The sequence below is a fragment of the Ornithorhynchus anatinus genome, chromosome 5 (genome assembly GCF_004115215.2).
Source record: "Ornithorhynchus anatinus isolate Pmale09 chromosome 5, mOrnAna1.pri.v4, whole genome shotgun sequence".
Classification (NCBI taxonomy): domain Eukaryota; kingdom Metazoa; phylum Chordata; class Mammalia; order Monotremata; family Ornithorhynchidae; genus Ornithorhynchus; species Ornithorhynchus anatinus.
This window is the reverse complement of record NC_041732.1, coordinates 57,734,627-57,756,957: the sequence shown is the minus strand read 5'-3', so window position 1 is coordinate 57,756,957 and position 22,331 is coordinate 57,734,627. Positions and strand designations below refer to the sequence as shown.

The window sequence follows — 22,331 nt, the reverse complement described above, 5'->3', positions numbered from 1 at the left end:
CCAGACTCTCTCCCCCACCTCCAACTCCTCCCTTTCCCCCTCGTCCCTCCAGGACCCATTTGGAGCCAGAGGGAGCAGTTGGGGACAGAATGCTGCATTTCAGGGATAACCCTATCGGTAACAAAGCCCCTGAAAACACAGTGGCGTCGAGGAGGAAGTTCAGCCAGGCCTCGTCCATGCCAGGGCCGGGGGCTGCCCTCCTCTGCCTTCCACCGCAGTTGCTCTGGCTCCGAGAGTAGGGGTGGGGAGAAGAAGGGGGAGGGAACAGTGTTGCCTAGTGGCTAAAGCATGGGCCTGGGAGTCAGAGGACCTGGGTCCAAGAGGGCTCACAGGCCTACAGGCAAGCTCTTGAAGGAGACGATCTGCCCATCTTCAGGGGCTGGTGCCCGAATGGACCAGGGGTGTTAGCCCTGAGGCAAGCATATTTGTTTTTTTAAATGGTAGTTTGTAAGTGTTTACTAGCTACCAACCACTGTACTAAGCGCTGGGGTGGATATAGCAAATCAGATTAGATCCAATCCCTGTCCCACATGGGGCTCACAGTCTTTAGAGAAGCAGCGGGCGCAGTGGAAAGAGCACGGGCTTTGGAGTCAGGGCTCATGAGTTCGAATCTCAGCTCTGCCACTTGTCAGCTGTGTGACTGTGGGCAAGTCACTTCACTTCTCTGTGCCTCAGTTCCCTCATCTGTAAAATGGGGATGAAGACTGTAAGCCCCACGTGGGACAACCTGATTCCCCTGTGTCTACCCCAGCGCTTAGAACAGTGCTCTGCACATAGTAAGCGCTTAACAAATACCAACATTATTATTAATCAGCTCACTTGGGCAGGGAATATGTCTTACATTGTTGTGTTTTACTCTCCCAAGCCCTTAGTACAGTGCTCTGCACACAGTAAACACTCAATAAATATGACTGATTGAGTGGTTAATCCCTATTTTTTAACAGATGAGGTAACAGAGACAGACAAGCAAAGTAGGGCAACCAGAAGCAATGTGGTGTAGTGGCTAGAGCACGGGCCTGGGAGTCAGAAGGTCATGGGTTCTAATCCCAGGTCTGACACTTGTCTGCAGTGTGACCTTGGGCAAATCACTTCACTTCTCTGGGTCTCAGCTACCTCATCTGTAAAACGGGGATTGAGACTGTGAGCCCCGCGTAGGACAGGGACTGTGTCCAACCCGATTTGCTTGAATCCACCCCAGTGCTTAGTACAGTGCATGGCACATAGTAAGCACTTAATAAATATCATAATTATTAAGCGATTTGCTGATGGTCACACAGCAATCAGGTGGTGGAGCCAGGGTTTTCGGACTTCTGACTGAGTCTTTCTGACTCCCAGTCCTGTGTTCTAATCACTAGGCCATGCTGCTTCCGGTTGCCCTGGCTTCCTCCCACTGAACGGTTTTGACGGATGAGATGGGGAGCACACGCATAGCCGATGAGATGCCATCATTGGCAGGGAGGAGGGACGCCATGACTGCGCTCTGCCGATTACACCCCTACCAGTCCGCAACAGCCAGGGAAGGAGGAGGCAGGGAGAGAGCTATAGTTATGGGATCACCCCGAGTTCTGAAAGGGAACAAACTCTGTTTACTTAAAGCGGTGCCGGGGAGGACCAGTTTCCCAAAAATGTTGCCAAGTTTACATGAAGGCTGCTGCCATTTTACCTAACAATTTTCTATTCAGCCTTGCCGGTCGACAATGCTATATTGGCTCACTTCTTTCACTCCCTCGGGCAGTTTCCTGCTTTTGTTGGATTCCCCCGTGAAGTCATAATGGTGTATTTGTGACATTACAATCATTGCTATGGCAACCCACTTGTGTCATAAACACAGAGGTCCAGGTTCGCTGCAGAACCAGGCGGAAAAGCCAAGCTGGAGGAGAGAGAAATCTTTATTCAATTATATAATTATCTTTAGTGCTCAAGGCAACCCGAGAAAATACTGGCTAAGTACACCCACACAAAAAGAAACTAATTCTGTTATATTGTACTCTCCCAAGCACTCAGTTCAGTGTTGTGCATATAGTAAGCACTCAATAAATACGACTGACAGAAGAAATTAAACATTTGGTGACATTCTCCCCGGTGTCCCAATTCTCCCTGTAACAGGAACAGTGAATGACTTCTAAGAGGCTCGGGTAAGTTAAGTGGGTAGCTGAGGGAGAGAAGAGTACCCGGGTATGAGGGGAATGCACAGGGCTCCCCTTTTTTCCCCCCAGAGGCCTCGTGGGCCCCTGGCCACAGTGTCGCAGCTCCTTCCATTTTATTCCCATGGGTCAGCGCCTTCTCTTGACCAAGCAGGCCGAGCCGCCCTTCTAGAAATCCGACATTACGTGGATCTTTCCCTGAACTGGGTGTCAGTGGAACCAGTCTCTGACTGGCCAGCCTCACTGGGTGACTGGGTGACACTCTTATGCTCTTTTTGCCTTGCTTTCTCACTTCTGACCGGCTAAACGGATCTTGGTGAAAGTGAACAATAGAACGTACTGGAGTTGGGGGGAAGGGTGCAAAAGAGAGAGTAAAGGAGGAAGGGGGAAAGAGAGAGGGAGACAGAAAGAGCGGGAGACAGAGGAGGGGAAGCCGTTCCTCTACATTGGGAAGAATAATAATTATGGTATTTGTTAAGTGCTTACTATGTGCCAGGCATTGTATTAAGCGCTGGGGTGGATACGAGCAATTGGGTTGGACACTCTTATGGGACTCAGTCTCAATTCCCATTTTACAGATGAGACAACTGAAACCCAGAGAAGTGAAGTAACCTGCCCAAGGTCAAAGAGCAGGCAAGCGGCAGAGCCAGGATTAGAATGTGTGACCTTCTGACTCCCAGGCCTATGCTCTATCCACTACTCCATGTTGAAGAAGCAGTCCCCCGCCTCTTCAGAAGGTGTCTTAATCCAGCCTTTGTCACAAACAGTGCAGTGCTGAACTGCGAGGAATTTAAATCCTACAAGGCAAATTCGCTTTCACGTAGCCCCTGCGGACAGGATCCTCAGAGCCCATGGCAAAGGAACAGAGTCTCCAATAAACAGGGGATTGACACCCACCTTTCTGCAGTTCTCAATCGATACCCACCTTTCTGCGGTTCTCTGGGTCCCCCAGTTTCCAGTCACCAAACCAGGGACCGTAAGGTTTGCCACAAACACGCAAGACAAGGAAGCACAATGAGCCCTCCAGATGTTTCAGATCTTTTAGAAAGAAAGCCACTTAAATCAGGGGAACGTGTGCTGGACCTAGAAGTCGAACCATGGTTAACTTGCTGTATTGGCGTGCCATTTTATAGGCATCAAGGCGCGAATGGGGCCAAGCAGGACAAACTCAGGCCATCCAGTAAACACGACTCCTAGAGACACCCGGCAACTGAGAACACCTCAGAATCCATTGACTATTCTCCAAAACTATCACACTTTTCTCAACTTTCCCTGCTGTTGGCAGACTCCCATGCAACAGGGAACAGAGGAAATCATGAAGAAAATTCTTACTGTATTTACTAGAGTATACGTGCAAGTATTCCCTTTAAGTATCTTTTCATGGGCATGGTGAATGACCTCTAAGAGACCAAATAAAGCAAAGGAGAGTACAGGGTGCAGATGAAAGAGAGATGCATTATTCTAACAGCTCGGTTGCCAGCTTGAGGATAACGGTGTCAGGCTTTTTTTAGATGCTAACTTCTTTGTTCCTCAGTTTCCTCAACTGCAAAATGGGGATTCAATACCCGTTCTCCCTCAGATTGTCAGCCCCATGTCCAATCTGCTTAATCCGTATCTATTTCGCCCTTGGGACGGTGCTTGACACACAGTAAGCACTTAGCAATACCATAAAAAGCCAGAACCAAATTTCTTTTCCTGAAAAACTGTGTCTTACAGTCCAGTAAATATGGTACACAGTCAAAGATCTAAGTACCTTCAGCGAAAAGCAAGCCTATGACATTATCTTTCCAACTAAGCGAATCACTAAGTCAATTAATGGCAATCACAGTAACAAATAAAAGGAGTCGTCATTCTAAACTTAGACTGCGGCTACATCGTTTTTCCCTCGATCAGTAAGCCAGATCAATAGGCGGACCGCATTAGCATCCACTAACAGAGAGAGATTGGGGGCCTGTGGCTTTGAAAGAGGCCCTCCGCTCTTCCGAGAATGCAGCGGTGGGAGCCCGCCTGCTCCCTCCTTGCTCACCCGCCCTGACTCTCCGTCTTCAGCAAAGCACCCCGAGCAGACAGAGCGGCGAGCGACGCGTTCTCCGGGAACCACGAGTCCCCCACCCCTCAACAACCATCTCTTACCGACTGGTCGTTTGGAAGCAGGAATGTAAACCGACGAGGAACGGGTTACTGGATGCCTGTTCAAAGACGTGTTTCTCCGTTTGTACCCAATCGATATCCTGAAATAGAAATTGCTGAGAATTAGGGAGGTTCCGGGACATCCTGAAAATTTTCCATAGAAAAAGAGTTTGAGTGTTGGGGGTGGGAGGGGACGACATCCCAAGTCAGGCAGAGATGACAGACACCGGTCGAGCCGCTCATGAGAATTAAAGCGTGGGCAGAATCTTGTCATTCTCTAGGGGAAAACTGTGTTTTCTCTTATCAAATCCCACATCACCAGTTGATGTCAAAGACAGCGGCCAGAGACAGGAAAGGAGGACAACACCCCTATTTTGCCATTTGCCGGAGCCCTGCTTTTCAGGTAAGGTTTTGGACAGTTCTACTCCACCTGGGTTTCAACTAACCCAGGAAGCAAAATCAAAGTAAAACATTTCTTCTCGGTGACTTCTAGCTTTCCAGGACCTTCAAAAATGTGAACAAATATCTGGGGCTGTTCATTCAGAGGACTGGACGCTGTGAAAAAGAGACAATTTTGGAATGGCCTCTCCTGCCCCTGAGAGGCCGAGGCGCATGGCGGCGTGACCAGATGGAGTCAGAACTGGAAGGAAATCCCAGTTTAGTAACTAGCTAATCCAGTGACTGGGAATGTCATGGGGGAAGTGGTTTGCTCTTGCTTGAGAAAACAGGTCAGCTTGAGCAGGTCAAAAACTCCATCTCCCAGCCCTGCTCCGATACAGTGACATTTCTGGGGAGAGACAAATCCCTCAAAGACCCCACCAGTGGACTCTTCCAAAGGTTTAACCAGCCTGGAAGTCAAGACAAATGAGTGCCAGGCCCTGCCCTAGCCACCCAACTGCCCTGAGCTTCAGTTTCTCTACCTGTGGAGTGGAGACAGAGAGGCAGTGTGGCGAAGTGGAAAGAGTACGGGCTTGGGAGTGAGAGGACGTGAGTTCTAATTCCGGCTCTGCCGACTGTCCGCTGTAGGACCTTGGGTAAGTCAGTTTGCCTCTCGGGGCCTCGGTTACCTCATCTACAAAATGGAGATTAAAATTGCGAGGCCTATGTGGGACAGGGACTGTGTCCAACCTGATTACCAGATATCTATCCCAGTGCTTAGAACAGTGCTTGGCACATAGTGAGCGCTCAACAAATACCATAATTATGATACCCACTCCCATCCCTTTCGGGGAGACACATAAGCCATATGAGATAACACACAAGATGTGTCTGAATGTATGGGCCCAAACCACGGTCACGATTTTGGCCTCATGTAAAGAGCACAGGACTGGGAGTAAGAGGTCCTGGATTCAAATCCCAGCTCTGGCACTTGCTTGCTGTGTGACCTTGGGCAAGTCACTTCACTTCTCTGTGCCTCAGTCTCCTTATCTGCAATATGGGGATTGAATACCTGTTGTCCCTCCTATGAGCCTCGAGTGGGACAGCGACTGTGTCCAACCTGATTATCTTGTATCTAAACCAGCTCTTGGAACAGTGCTTTGACATATAGTAAGCACTTAATAAATGCCATCAATTACTGCAAAAATTAACCTACCCACTGGGATGACCAGCAGAAGAAGCAACCCCTTTTCCTCTAATTTAAGTGGAATCTGAAATAAATTTAAGTTGATAGAGATAAGGGAAAACAACGCCTTACTTTGAGGAAATTCTCAAACCCAGTACACTTAGAATTCAGAATTTTAAGCTGACTGGAGATTTTAATTCTCTTCCAGGGACCAGAAGGGATGTTTTACCTGTAAAGGATACTTACTTCATCGTCGTGGACTAATTCCTTTTTCACTACTTTCATGGCATAAATTTGATCATTCTTTTTTAACCGCACTAAAAGAACTTTGGCATAGCTTCCACGTCCAATAACTCTGATTAGGTCAAAGTCCTGCAGCCCAAGGCCCTGAGATATTTTAATTCCATCCATTCCATCGATAACTGGCTTAATATCCTTAAAAAACAAAACAAAAAGGAAAGACTTTGAGTGCCAAGAAGCATGCCACAATCACTTGAACTAACCAACAGAGAGACGGTTGGTGTCTTAATCTTGGTCAGACCAGTCGGTACGCAGCATCTTTCGAGACGAAGTGCAATACCCCTGCCCCAGGACTCTCCCTGCACATCAACCCATTTAACGCTGCTTTGTTATGGTACTGCTGAAGGGCTAGCCAACATCCCTCTCTAATTTAGACTGTAAGCCCCATGTGGGACAGGGGCTGTGTCCAGCCCAATTAACATGTATGTATCCCAGTGTTTAGAACAGTGTTTGGCACATAGTAAATACTTAACAAGTACCATCATTCTCATTATTATACAGTTTCTAGACAGCAAGCTCAATGTGGGCAGGGAGTGTTTCTGTTTGTTGTTATATTGTACTCTCCCAAACACTTAGTAAAGTTTTTTGCACACAGTAAGTGCTAAATAATTGATCGAATGAAATGAATATAAGAAATACCACTGATTGACTGATCAATAGAAAAGCAGCATGGCTTAGTGGAAGGAGCATGGGCCTGGGAGCCAGAGGACCTGGATCTAATCCCAGCTCTGCCAAGCAATTGCTGTGTGACATTGGGTAAGTCACTTCTCCTCTCGGTGCCTCTGTTTCCTCAACTGTAAAATAGGGATTCAATACCTGTTCTCTGTCCTCCTTAGATTGTGAGCCTCATGTGGGACAGGGACTGTGTACAACCTGATTAACTTGTATTTACCTCAGCACTCAGAACAGTGCTTGACACAGAGTAAACACTTAGCAAAGACCATAAGAATCATCATTATTATCATCATGTCACCTGAGTCACATTTTTCAGGAACAGAATGATAGCATTAATAAGGGGAAGTAGGCTGAGACAATGTATCTGCTTATTGTTATCTTGTACTCTCCAAAGGGTTTAGTAATAATAATAATAATTATGGTATTTGTAAAGCATTTATTAAGTGCCAGGCACTGTACTAAATGCTGGGGTGGATACAGGCAGATCGAGTCCCTGTCCCACATGGGACTCACAGTCTCAATCCCCATTTTACAGATGAGGTAACTGAGGCATAGAGAAGTGAACTGACTTGCCCAAGGTCACACAGTGCTCTGCACACAGTAGGTGCTCAATAAATATGACTGGATGAACAATTCAAACTGACTCAGTCGACCTGGGCGGTGGCATCCGGAGTTCTAGACTGTCTGCTTGGCTTACCCAGCTGGGGAGGCTAGAAAAACCCTGCTTTGGGCAAGTTCCCCTTGGCAAAAGTCATAGTGCCAAACTCCTGGAGTGTAGAATAAACCTTCAGAATCACAACAGGGATCATCTTTTAAAAGATCATAAAGAAATGGCTCCGTTATCACTCAATCAATAGTATTTACTGAGCACCTACAGCACCAAACTAAACGCCTGGAAGAGTACGAGCCAAAAGAATCAGTAGATACTATCCCTGCCCGCAGGGAGCTGACATTCTAGTACAGTTTTGTTAAAGTTGGGAATTGATTCTGGCACTGACGTTAGTCTGGGTGGGGCAGGAAGAAGAAGGGCATTTCAAGGTTTTGGACAAAACTGGCAGGAATTGCAGTGCTTTCAGAGAGGAAGCATAATAATGAAAAGGCATAAGCTATCCCTCTGAGTTGGAAGTTGAACGTTCATCCTACTACTCAAGACTGAGTTCCTTTGACAAGGATTTCCTTTGCAATGGCTTTCCTCAGAATGAAACCTCAGGGTGGATCAATCAATTCAGTGAATGAATGATATTTGTTAATAATGATGATGGTATTTGTTCAGTGCTTACTATGTGAGAAGCATTGTTCTAAGAGCTGGGGGGGGATACAAGGTGATCAGGTTGTCCCAGTGGGGCTCACAGTCTTAGTCCCCATTTTACAGATGAGGTAACTGAGGCGCAGAGAAGTGAAGTGACTTGTCCAAAGTCACACAGCTGACAGGTGGCAGAGCCGGGATTAGAACCCATGACCTCTGACTCTCAAGCCTGTGCTCTTTCCACTGAGCCACGCTGCTTCTCTAAGCAGCTCTGTTGAGCACTTACTATGTGCAAAACATGTACTAAGCGCTTGGGAGAGTACAATGCAACAGAGTCAGCAGACACGTTTCCCACCCACAGTAAGCTTATACTGAATGAACCCAAAGCCCATTCGTTTAGATTAATGGTTTCTCTGCGAGACTGTAGACTCCTCCAAAGCAGAGACCATGTCTTTTACCTCCACTGCAGTTTTTCAAGTACTGTGTACAGTGCACTGCTCAAAAAATACTACTGACTGATTTATGAGCCTTCACAATCTCAAATCGAGGACCTTCTGAGAGTATCAGAGAAGCAGTATAGCACGATGGAATGAGCACAGGCCTGGGAGTCAGATGACCTGGGTTCTAACCCCGGCTCCTGCACTCGACTGCTGTGTCATCTTGGGCAAGTAGCAGTGTGGCCTGGTGGACAGAGCACTGGCCTGGGAGTTAGAAGGAGAAGCAGCGTGGCTCAGTGGAAAAGAGCACGGGCTTTGGAGTCAGGGCTCATGAGTTCGAATCCCAGCTCTGCCACTTGTCGGCTGTGTGACTGTGGGCAAGTCACTTAACTTCTCTGTGCCTCAGTTCCCTCATCTGTAAAATGGGGATTAAGACTGTGAGCCCCACGTGGGACAACCTGATTCCCCTATGTCTACCACAGCACTTAGAACAGTGCTCGGCACATAGTAAGCGCTTAACAAATACCAACATTATTATTATTATTAAGGATGTGGGTTCTAATCCCGGTTCCTCCACTTGTCTGCTGTGTGACTTTGGGCAAGTCGCTCAACTTCTCAGAATCTCAGTTACCTCATCTGTCAAATGGGGACTGAGACTGTGAGCCCCATGTAGCATAGGGACTGTGTGAAATCAACTTGATTTGTGTAATTTATTTATTATACCTGCAATTTATTTACTTATATTAATGTCTGTCTCCCCCTCTAGATTGTAAACTCATTGTGGGCAGGGAATATATATATCTATTGCTATTTTGTACTGTCCCAAAGGCTTAGTATAGCACACTGCACACAATAAGCACTCAGTAAATACAATCGAATGAACTTGATTAGCTTGTATCTACTCCAGTCTTGAGAACAATGCTTAGCACTTAGGAAGCACTTAACAAATACCATTATTATTATTATTACTTCTACTTCTCTGTGCCTCAGTTCCTGCAACTGCAAATGGGGATTCAATATCTCTTCTCCCTCCTACGTTCCCTGTGAGCCCGAGGAGGGACCTGAACACCTTCTATCTTCCCCAGCGCTTAGTACTGCTTGGCAAATACCATAGTTATCATTATTCTTATCAGAAGAGGTATTTGTTTCTAAAGCACTGAAGAGCAGAAACTGCAAGACACACCCCAGAAAGTTCTCCCTCTAAATAAGTGAATCCAAGTCAACGGAACCCAACTTTGTAATTATAATAATCATAATGCTGGTATTTGTTAAGCGCTTACTATGTGCCAAGCACTGTTCTAAGCGCTGGGGTAGATACAGGGTAATGAGGTTGTCCCACGTGGGGCTCACAGTCTTAATCCCCATCCTACAGATGAGGGAACTGTGACACGGAGCAGTTAAGTGAGTTGCCCAAAGTCACACAGCTGTCAAGTGGCGGAACCGGGATTAGAACCCATGACTTCTGACTCCCAAGCCCGTGCGTTTTCCATTAAGCCACGCTGCTTCCTCTTTATTAAGAGGGAGCACTTGCCAGGTCTCCAAATGATAATAATAATGATATTTGTTAAGCGCTTGCTAAGTGTCAAGCACTGCTCTAAATGCTGAGGTGGATACCAGCTAATCAGGTTGGATACAGTCCATATCCCCATTTTACAGATGAGGTCGCTGAGGCCTAGAGAATTGAAGTGACTTGCCCACACAGCAGACAAGTGGTGGAGCCAGCATTAGAACCCAGGTCCTTCTGACTCCCAGGCCTGCGCTCTATCTACTAGGCCACGCTGCTTCCCTGTAGGCCCTTCCAAATGGGCCTGTATAAATGGACCTTAAGAGATGGAAGAGACTACAGGTAGCTCTCCTACAATGTGAGTAAAAACTAGGCATTTGGGGGAGAGCGGGGCAATAGAAACAGGGCATGTTCTTCCGACAACTCTATCTGTCTCCCTGTCGTCAGCTCTCCCTGCCTCCCACCCACTAACTGTGAGCCTGTCTCGAGGCTCTGTCCTGTGTCCCCTTCCCTTGTCACTCCAATCCATCATATTTATTGAGAGCTTACTGTGTGCAGAGCACTGTGCTGAGCGCTCGGGAGAGTCCAAAAGAACGTTCCCTGCCCACAGGAGGATGTGGCACCCACTCCCTTGGGTGCTCACTTATTCCCCTGGATTCAACTACTGCCTCTAAATAGAGGTTTCTTAAATCTACCTCACCGGCCTGACCTCTCTCCTTCTCTGGATTCTTGCATCTCCTCCTGCCTCCAACATATCTCCCCATGGATATCCTGCTGGCACCTCAGACTTAAAACTGAAGTTTCACCATCACTCCCAAAGCGTCTCCTCCACCAACCTTCCCCATTCATTCGCTTTTATTTATCGAGTGCTGTGTGCAGAGCACTGTACTAAGCACTTGGGAGAGTACAATATAACAATAAACAGACACATTCCCTGCCTGCAACGAGCTTACAGTCTAGATGATGAGCTTCACAGTTGACAATATCGCCATCCTTCTGGCCAAGTCCACGACCCAAGCATTATCCATAATTCCTCTCTCTTTTTCAACCCCCTTATTCGGGCTGCTCTCAAATCCTGTTGTTTCTTCCTCAGTGACTTTTCCAGAATCCGCCCCATCCCCACCTTACAAAGGCTGCCACAGTGATCCAAGCTCTTGTCATATCCCAACTTGACTACTGAATCAGTCCCCTCGTGGATCTCCCTGCTTTCAGTCTCTCCCCTTTTCAATCCATACTTCACTCTCCTGCCTGGACCGTTTTTTCTAAAATGTCATAGTGCACACATCTTCCCACTCATCAAAAACCTGCAAAGGTTGCCTATTCCTTTCTGCATCAAGCAAAAACTCCTGACCACTGGCTTTAAAGCCTTCCATTGGCTCTTTTCCTGCTCTTCTCCCGCTACGCCTTGGTTCGAACTCTTCGTTCCCCTCTCATTTTTACCTACTATTTATGTCTAGTTCTGGTTCTCCTGCTGCTGACTCTTGGCTCATGCCCTTTCCCTTGCCTGGAACTCTCTCCCACTTCCAGTTTGACAGCCCAAAACCCTCCCCATTTTAAATGCTCTTCTGGTCTCACAACTCCTCCAGGAAGCCTTCCCCAAACATACTCTAATCTCCCCTGCTTAGATCTCTCCTACAGACTCTCCAGCACTTCAGCACTATCTAGACATGTAAATACTCATAATTCAGTTCCATAAGCTGTTACTTGTGTGCCTTTCCAATTTTCCTTCATCTTCTGATCAACCAATTAATCAGAGGAACTTAAAGAGCACTTACTGTATGCAGAGCACTGTACTAAGTGCTTCGGAGAGTATGATAAAACAGAGTTGGTAGACATGTTACCTACCAGTAATGAGCTCACAATCTAGAGGATCTGTAAAGAAGAAAAACAGCTGCTTGGAGAAGCAGCATGGCCTAGTGGCTAGAGCATGGGCCTGACAGTCAGAAGGTTATGGGTTATAATCCTGGCTCTGCCATTTGTTTGCTGTGTGTCCTTCGGCAAGTCACTTCACTTCTCTGTGCCTGAGTTATCTCATCTGTAAAATGGGGATTAAGACTATGAGTACGATTTGGGACAGGGACTGTGTCCAACCCAATTTGCTTGTATCTCCCCAGTGCTTAGTACGGTGCCTGGCACATAGCGAGCACCTACCAAATACCACAATTATTATTATTGTTAATAAAATATTTTCATATTTGTCTCCCTTGCTAGATTGTAAATTCCTTGAGGGCAAGGGATCACGCCTATTAATTCTCCTGTACTCTCTCATGAGCATAGCTCAGTGCTGTACCAGAGAAGACGCTCAATAGGTATCCCCGATTTATACTGCACACTTTAGAACTGCAAAAAGCATCTATAAGCATGTGCGCAGTACCAGCACCGGTTAAGAGGAAAGAACGATAATGTGTCTTTACTGTCAGGTGGACTTCTCCCAGAATGCTACTCCCACGTGATAGGATAATTGACTATATGGGCAAAGGGTTAGAAGACAGGAAGCTGAATCTCTGACCTTCACATGTTGTCACCCTTCTCTGTGTGAAGGGTGTTGCATAAGGACATATTTAGAAAACTCTGAGAAGCTCCAGGGTCAAAGCTAGCCATGTGTCTCTAGGTTTACCTTGCAGTTAAGTCTCCAGCGTTAAGTAAATCCAGATCTGAGAGGGGAGAGAAGGAGGAAGGAGGGAGAGAGGGATAATGTGAAGGAGCAGTTAGGATCCAGGTTCAGATAAAAGATCCTGAAGTGTGAATTAGCGCTGCAGGATAAAAGCAGGAGCGGAGAAAGTGGGGGAGAAGGGAAGGTTAACTAAAAGGGTAAGTATCCACTCGGTACGGAGACATGCCTAGATCATAGGAAATTCCGGAAAAGAAAATGAATAGGGAAATTCTTAAGTAATACTAATAATAAATAATTGCAGTATTTGTTAAGTGCTTTTTATGTGCCAGGTGCTGTACTAAGCATTGGGGTGGATACAAGGAAATCGGGTTGGACACAATCCCTGTCCCACAAGGGGCTCACAGACTCAATCTCCATTTCACAGATGAGGTAACTGAGGCCCAGAGAAGTAAAGTGACTTGCCCAAGGTCACACAGCAGACAAGTGGCAGAGCCAGGATTAGAACCCATAACCTTCTGACAGGCCCATATCACCATTTAGGTCTACTGTCAATCAATCAGCCAATCAGTGGCAGCTACTAAGTGCTTACTGGGTGCAGAGCACTATAGCAAGCACTTGGTAAAGAATTATAGAACTGGTGGACATGATTCCTATTCATTACACTAACTGGAATAAAACTGGGGTTGTTCATTCATTCATTCATATTTATTGAGCACTTACTGTGTGCAAAGCACTATACTAAGCTCTTGGGAGAGTTCAGTATAACAACAAACAGACACAGTCCTGCCCATGACAAGCTTACAGTCTAGAGGGGGAGACAGTCATTAATATAAATAGATAAATAAATTACAGAGCTATAGAAATACATACATATGTGCTGTGGGGATAGGAGGACACATGAAGGAGCAAGTAAGAGCGGCACAGAAGGGAGTGGGAGAAGAGGAGAGAAAGGCTTAGTCAGGGAAGGCTTCTTAGAGTAGATGTGCCTTCAATAAAGCTTTGAAGTGGGAGAGAGCAATTATCTGTCTGATATGAGGAGGGAGGGAGTTCCAGGCCAGAGGCAGGATGTGGGCCAGAGGTCGGTAACGAGATAGACGAGGTGGAGGCACAGTGAGAAAGTTAGCATTAGAAGAGTGAAGTGTGTGAGTTGGGTTGTCGTAAGAGAGTAGTGAGGTGAGTTAGGAGGGGCAAGGTGACTGAATGCTTTAAAGCCAAGTTTTTGTTTGATGTGGAGGTGGATGGGCAACCAGTGGAGTTTCTTGAGGAGGGGGGGAACACGGTCTGAGCATTTTTGAAGGAAAATGATCGGGCAACAGAATGGAGTACGAACTATAGTGGGGAGAGTCAGGAGGCAGGGAGGTCAGCATGGAGGCTGATATGATAATCAGGGGAGGATAGGATAAGTGCTTGCATTAATGTGGAGACAGTTTGAACGGAGAGGAAAGGGTGGATTTTGGTGATGTGAAGGTAGAACTGACAGGATTTAGTGATGGTTATAACTTAGCTGTATTTAATGGTTGTACCTTGTAGGTCTCTTGTATTGTGGACCGAGCAGCCAGTACAGTGAGCTGCAGTCAACTAGGCAGAAGCCTGTACTGGATGCTTAGGAGGTTTTAATCAAAGTGGAGGATACAGTCCCCTCCTGGAGGACTGTGGGCACACTGTAGAGGCTGAAAGACAATTCTAGTGATGAGGATACCGAGAAGAGGAAAGTGTATTAAAGACTGATTTTTCCCAGCTTACCTCAGAATCATCTTTAATGGTGTCATGTTTCCGGGATGAGGAAATATAAGGAACTGGTGAAAGAAAGCGGAGACAGAATCTGTGAGTTTTCGAGAACAATTCCAGAAAATCCCGGGAAATACTGCGCTTTAGGATTGGTAGAGGGTTGCTACGAGCTGGCTCCTGCCATGTTCTCCACACCCACCTCCTCAGGAGGGGAAGGGACGGGTCTCCAAGCTCCCGGCTGCAGAATTGGGACAAAATTCCTGAGGAATCTCCAAAAGCTCACCCAGGAGAGAATTCCCCTTCCAAGATCGAACAGGAGCACTGTGCTCCAGCTTGACCCACTGGGGCCACCCAACACCCAAGTGAAGAGTTTCAGAGCCTCCCAGGGAAAGGATCGCTCACATGGACTGAGCGGCCACCAGGTAACCAATCTGAAAAAAAAAAACCAACCCAAAAAAGCCAACCAATTCACCCACCGCATTGCCACAGAGGTTGGGAGGGCAGGCTCTGAGGTGGCTTTTCTTTAGTGGGAGGATGTGAGGAAATCACAAAACACATACTTCAAAGCAAAGGAAGCGGTGACCCACTCCCTCCCCAACGAGGCCAAAATACCTACTTCCGTCAGTATCTTCTGAAGGGAGGTCAACTTCATCGTTTTTAGCGTCTATTTGAGGCTCTTGGGAAGGCATGACCGAATCCTGACAAAAGAAGATCAACCGTGGTCACCAACGGTTTCTCACTACCCTACCTGCCAGACGACTGGGCAAGAAAAGTGGCAACTTTGCTTGGTCGCGTGATGTCAAAGGGTCCGGACACCGACCCCTGGGGCTTGCGAGAAAGCGGTGCCCGGAATGGAGGCTGACAGGACATGAGAAGCGGTTCCGACCTCACCTCCCCCTGGCTTTGATGAGACCCTCAGACACAGCGGGTCTTTCGGATGCCTCCCCCGTGCACTGTAGATCAATCTCCTGCTCACGAATGGTTTTCCTTGAGAGATCCAGATTTTATCATCAACGTAATCGTTTCAAAAACCATCCGAAGGAATGAAGTGCCCGACTGCTCTCTTCCAGGGGGAAGAGAAACAGGAAAGTTGACAGAGAGGCGATCCGCGACCCTTTCCCAAAACGGCCATGTGCTTTGTCTCTCTTGAAATACCTGGGCGGGCAGGTGGGGGAGAGAGAAACGTACCCAGCCTTGCCTTCTTTGAGCCCACGGTTTTTAGGTCCACTTTTCTAATCTGTGCTAGGGATCACCCCTGGCACACACCACGAGTTATTGTGCAGCTGGGCTGCCCTCCACACAGGACAGTTAACTAGTAGCCCCTTGGAAGAGGGGGTGCCAAAGGTGTCCAAAAAATCCTGAGGAGGGTGCTGGGGGGAGAGGGATCCCAGGTGGGGAACACCCCCAGCAGCCTACAGGCTGTTTGGAGAACAGGCACTTACCATATGCCTTTTGCAGGTCAGTGGCACCAGGATATGACAACGTTTATGGACCAGCAATTTGCAGTTTATGCACTTGTAGCCTTGTCTTCCGAGACCCCATATCCTTTCACTGCATTGGCCGCAGTATGCTCTCTGCAAGGCAAAATCAAAGTTATCTTCCAGGTGCACGAGTCTGATAGTACTCCAGAAACAGAGAGACAGAGAGAGAGACAAGAGACAGAGAGCACAACAGAAGGTGGCCTTACGGGGGGGAGGGGGGGGGGGGGGGGCTTCCTCAGAGGCCATGGAATGTGTTCTAACTTCTAAAATTTTTCTGCTTTACTCGAATATTCCATGGGAGAATGCATTGGTTTCGGGGCCTTTATATCGCCCAACCTCCCTGTTTGAATTTACACCTGAAAACCAGAGCACGGGCCTGGAAGTCCAGGGACCTGGGGTCTAATGCCGGCTCTGCCACTTGTCTGCTGTGTGAAGTTGGGCAAATCACTTAATGATAATAATAACAATTATTATTATGGTATTTGCTAAGCGCTATGTGCCAAGCAGTGTTCTAAGCATGGGATTAGATACAAGATAATCAGGTTGTCCCACGTGAGGTTCTCAGTTTTAATCCCCATATTACAGATGAGGTAATTGAGCATAGGGAAGTGAATTGGCTTGCCCTAGGTCACACAGTAGGCAGTTGGCAGAGCCGGTATTAGAACCCAGTTCCTCTGACTCCCAAGACCGTGCTCTACTCTGCTCTTTCCACTAAGCCACGCTGCTTCTGTTTTCTTTACTTCTCTGTGCCTCGGTTACCTCATCCATAAAATGGAGATTAAGACTGTGAGCCCTATGTGAGACAAAGTTGGGTTGGATTGCATCCAACCCAATTATCTTGTATCTACCCCGGCACTAACCATGACAACAACAACAGAAGAACCGTTAGCAAGGTTATGGATTATGGTAGAAGAGAGGACATTCTGGAGAAAATACATCCATAGAGTTGCTATGAATCAGAAATGACTCGACGGCACTTGATAATAATAATGATTAAAAAAAAAAACCCGGCACTAAGGACAGTGTCCGGCACATATAAGAACTAAGGTTGGGTAGATTCCAACTAATCAGGTTGGACACAATCCCTGTCTCACATGGGGCTCACAGTCTTAATCCCTATTTTACAGAGGAAGTAACTGAGGCCGAGAGAAGTTAATAGAATTGACCAAGGTCACACAGCAGACAAGTGGTGGAGCCAAGATTAGAATTCAGGTCCTTCTGACCACCAGGCCTGTACTCTATCTACTGGGCCATGCTGCTTCTCCGTTTTCTAAGTCAATGAACAGAGCTGACTCGAGTAATTCTCCTCCCTGAGCTTGAGGCTAGGGATAATTTGGCTCAGTGCCCATGTAACTGAGCCAAACCAATTTTGTCCGTTTTTCTCATTTCATTTTTACACTCTCTTCACCCATCACTCCCAGTATCGCTTACTAATCATACCTCACTCACTCTCCCACTGCCGACCCTCTGTTCACACGATCACGCCTCATTTCTCCCCATCTCCAAAGTCAGCCAGTCAGTCGTATTTATTGAGTCCTTACTGTGGGCAGAGCACTGTACTAAGCACTTGGGAGAGTCCAATATGACAATAAACAGACATACTCCCTGCCCACAACGAGCTTACAGTCCTCCTGATATCACGCCACCTCAAGTCACATCAAACCAACAGCCACTTCTGTTTATGTATTCATTTATATACATCTATCCTCAGCCTTTGGGAGGATATATACCTACACACACACACACACACATATATATTCACACCTTCAAAGGCTGAAGATGGATGCATCATTGAATATTAATATATTCCATATATACATATATATATATGTATGACAATAATAACTATGGTATTTGTTAGGCACTTGCTAAGCTCTTACTCTGTGGGAGTATCATATAGTAGAGTTGCTAGGCACATTCCTGCCTTCAAGGAGCTTACTAAAGCCAGTGACAATCATCTCACTGGAACATTCCCATTATAGGCACTAAACCGACACGGTAGCCAGACTAAATAACTCTCTCAAAGAGATGGGTTTACAGAAGCACTTTCTAGAAATAAGTGGCCTGCATTTTAGAAAGACTCTTGGCGTGGGACACAAATCCCTTAAAAAGTAGGAATCCAGACTGGATGAAGCACTTGGGCAGGATCACCAACTGGAGTGCAAAGAGCAAAACATATCATTCGATTTATGAAACTTCTTCTCCACTTATACTTTCAGATTGTGAGCCCCTCGATGGACAGGGACCATGTCTAATTCCCACCTGGGTGTCCTCTCCCAGTCCTCAGTACAGGGCTCTGCACACTGTAAGCATTTATTAATACTATTACTTCTCCCCATCAGGATCGCAACTGGAGAGCTTCCAATCCTCTACCAGTCTCGACGAAGGGAGGGAGTCAAGCAGTGGCATACCCATTCCATTCCTAGCTTGGGGAGTGGCTAGTGAGTGGAAAGCAAACTGCAACAAGTCAGAACTCACTCGTGCTGGGCAGCAGTGGCTTGGAAGAGAGTCAAGAATGGAGACAAGTTTCCTGCACAGAAGAAGGCGATGCTAAACCAACCTCCGTATTTTTACCAAGAAAACTCTATGGATACACTACCAGAATGACTGCAGATGGAGGTGGGGTGCTCTAGGGGACATGTGCCCATGGTGTTGCTATGGGTCGGGGACGACTCGATAGCATAAGACAAGAGACTGTGTGTTTCCATCCCAGTTCCTCTTCTTTGGTTCTGGCCACGAACAGATGGTTGGGCAAAACAACCGGAAGCAAAGCGGTACAACTGAGATTTCACCCTCTTTAACGAAAGGCCTCTCAGTGCTTAAGGTCTACTCATCTGGCCATTTCCCCATAGCAGACACAGTTCCATCAGCGGCCAAGTACAGCAATTGTAAGAAAAACCAAAACTCAGGGTTTATTGATAAGGTGAAAGCCCATTTGTCTCCATTCAGTTTACAATCGTCTGTCCATCGAAATGGATATTTTTAGGGTTTTAAAAAAAATTTTATAGTATTTTTTAAGCACTTACTATGTGCCACTCGCTGTACTAAGCTCTAGGGTAGATACACGGTAAGCAGGTAGGACACAGTCCATGTTCCATGTTCCATGGGGGGCTTACAGTCTTATTCCCTGTTTTACAGATGAGGTAACTGAGGTGCAGAGAAGTGAAGTGACTTGCGTAAGGTCACCCAGTAGATGAGTGGTGGAGGTGGCATTAGAACCCAGGTCCTTCTGATTCCCAGGCCCGGGCTGAAAACAAACTCCCTCCAACACCCTTGCCTCACAGCTAAACACCATTCGGATCCCACAGACATTTATTCTCCCCTCCTTCAAAGCCTTATTGATGGCACATCTCCTCCAAGAGGCCTTCCCTCATCAAGCCCTCCTTTCCTCTTCTCCCACTCTCTTCTGCGTCGCCCTGACTAGCTCCCTTTATTAATTCCCTCTCCAGCCCTACAGCACTTATGTACATATCTGTCTTTTTATGTATTTATATTGATGTGTCTCCCCGCTCCATTCATTCAATTGTATTTATTGAGCACTTACTGTGCGCAGAGCACTGTACTAAGCGCTTGGGAAGTACAATTCAGCAACAAATAGAGACAAGTCCTGTCCACAACGGGCTCCCAGCCCTAGACTGTAAGCTCACTGTGGGCAGGTAATGTGTCCACCAACTCTGTTATATCATACTCTCCCAAGCACTTAGTATAGCGTCAGCACATTGTAAGCATTCATTAAATATGACTGATTTATTGATTATCAGTTTTTTCTGATGCGAATACCCACTAATGACCCTCTGGATGAGCTAAATAGGCTCAGACATATGCTGTTTCCTCAAAGGAACACTGGCAGAGGATTCACCTGCTGAAGTGGAGTAAGAAATTATTTCATCCTGGCAATGGCAAGTGTTTTCAGGAGTTATTCCATCTAAAATTTCAAAAATTAAATTTCAACAGATATATATTTTTAAAAACCCAGGAAACCTGATCAAGTGGGGATCAAGTTTCCTAGAAATGAGCCAAAGCTGTCTAGTCTAACAGAATCAGTCAATTAATGGTCTAGAGTGCTTACCGTGTGCAGAGCCCTGTACTAAGCATGTGGGAAGGTAAAATAAAATGTTCCCTGCCCATGGGGAGCTTACAGTCCAAAGGGGAGGAAAGACATTACAATAAATTACAGATATGGACAGACGCTCTGTGGGGCTGAGGGAGGGGTGAATATCAAGCACGTAAAAGGTTCAGATCCAAGAGATTGGGGGACACAGAAGGGAGAGGGAGTAGGGGATATCAGGGCTTAGTCAGGGAAGGCCTCTTGGAGATACGCTTTTAATACAATTGCCTCATCTGTAAAATGGGGATTAAGATTGTGAGCCCCGTGTGGGACATGGACTCTGTCCAACCTGATTTGTTTGCATCCACCCCAGCGTTTAGTGCCTGGCACACAGTAAGCGCTTAATAAAGACCAGAATTATTATTATTATACCATTTTGAAGGTGGGGAGAGTGGTGGTCTGTCATATATGAAGTGGGGAGGAGATGCATCGCCACAAGTAAACTCATGAACGTTGTGAATGAACCACTCAAGGTGGTTATGTGGTTATTTTCAAGATTTTTCAATATGCACTTGCCTAAGGCTTCTTGAAGAGTCCCGGGGGGTTGCCAAATCCATTGATTCCACTCAATTCCTTGAGCAATACAAATAGTGGAATCAAATATTTGTCATTAGGATGAGAAGAAATGGTATTTATTTTGTGCCAAAAGTACTGAACTGAGCCCTAGGGAGAAAAAAAGAGTTGACAAATAGTGGTGGCCCCCAGACCCCAAGGAGTCCACAATCTAAGAAGCAGAGGCGGGGGAGGAGGCTTGGTGACAGACACACCAAGACAGAAGAAACAGTCAAAATATAAAGCCTACATAAAACAGAAACCCTTGCTTGTCTGCTGTGTGTATCTTTGGGCAAGTCAATTAACTTCTCTATGACTTCAATTTCCTCATCTGTAAAAATGGGGATTCAATCGTCCTCCCTTCTTTCTAGACTGTGAGCCCCAGGTGGGACGGGTATTGAGTCCAAACTGATACCCTTGTGTCTACCACAGGGGTTAGATTAGTGCTTGGCACCTAGTAAGCGCTTCACAAATACCAAAATTATTATAAAAGATTAAATCGTATACAATTATGATAACATTCTTTAAGTCCTCACTATGTGCTAAGCACTGTACTAAGTGCTGGGGTAGATCCAAGATAATCAGGTTGGACACAGTCCCTGTTGCACATGAGGCTCATAGCCGAAACAGAAGGGAGTCGGAATTGATTTTCCAGATGAGGTAAGTGAGGTCCGGAGAAGTTCAGTGACTCACCCAAGGCCAATGGAAGTGGCGTGGCCTAGTGGAAAGAGCACATGCCTTGGAGCCAAAGGACCTGGGTTCTAATCCCGGCTCTGCCAAGTGCTTGTGGTGTGACTTTGGGCAAATCATTTGACTCCTTTGCATCTCAGTTTCCTCAACTGCAAAATGGGGTTCAATACCTGTTCTACCTCCTTGGAGTGGGAGCCCCACATGGGATAGGGACTAATTAACCTCTATTTATCCCAGAGCTTGGAACGGTGTTTGACACACAATAAGCGCTTAACGAATACCATAAAAAAGTGGCCAAGTCAGGATTCAAATGCAGGTTCTGGAACCCAAGAATACGAACAACGGGGCAACTGTAGTTAGAGGAGCAAGGGAGGATTCATTTGCACGTGGCCCTCATCCCACAGTAATGAAGATCAATCAGTAGTATTTATTGAGCACTTCCTATGTGCAAAGCACTGTACTAAGCACTTGGGAGAGTACAATACAACAGAATGAGCAGACACGTTTCCTGCCCATAATGAGTTTATAGTCTAGAGGGGAGACAGACATTAATATGAATAAATATTTTATAATATATTATTTAAAGGTAAATACATAAGTGCTGTGGAGTTGAGGGTGGGGTGAATATCAACTATCTAAAGGCCACAGACCTAGGGGCACAGACGATGCCGAAAGGAGAGCGAACTGGGGAAAAGGGAAGCATCATGGTCTAATGGAAAGAGCACGCCACGGGCTTGGGAGTCAGAGGACCTCAGTTCTAAACCTGGCTCTGCCATTTGCCTTCTGTGTGGCCTTCGACAAGTCACTTCACGTCTCTAGCCTCAGTTCCCTCATCAGCAAAATTGGGCTTCAATACCTGTGCCCCCTTCTATTTAGAATGTGAACTCCATGTGGGACTTGATTATCTGGTATCTACCCCAATACTTAATATGATGTTTGGCACATAGTAAGCACTTAACAAATACTATTATTATTATTATTTTTAATATAATAATTTTAATTTTATATAATTATAATTTTAATAATAATAAAAGAGGGCTTAATGAGGGAAGGGGTCTTGGGGGAGATGTGACCTTAATACTGCTTTAAAGGTGGAGAGGAAAATGATCTAAGGAAGAAGCATCGCTCAGTGGATAGAGCACGGGAATGGGAATCAGA

General features: G+C 46.3%; 1 protein-coding gene across 9 annotated transcripts in view; it reads right to left on the bottom strand.

Annotated features, from left to right (window-relative positions):
• The window catches only part of PRKCZ (protein kinase C zeta), a 190,389-nt gene that overhangs the window by 40,181 nt on the left and 127,877 nt on the right, over positions 1-22,331 (bottom strand). For all 9 annotated transcript variants that reach the window (XM_029065045.2, XM_029065047.2, XM_029065053.2 and 6 more), the window contains 5 exons: positions 15,785-15,916; positions 14,959-15,040; positions 14,358-14,410; positions 6,085-6,273; positions 4,278-4,375 (listed from right to left, as the gene is read on the bottom strand). In XM_029065045.2, the coding sequence (XP_028920878.1) occupies positions 4,278-4,375; positions 6,085-6,273; positions 14,358-14,410; positions 14,959-15,040; positions 15,785-15,916 (554 nt within the window). The remainder of the gene's footprint in view (positions 1-4,277; positions 4,376-6,084; positions 6,274-14,357; positions 14,411-14,958; positions 15,041-15,784; positions 15,917-22,331) is intronic.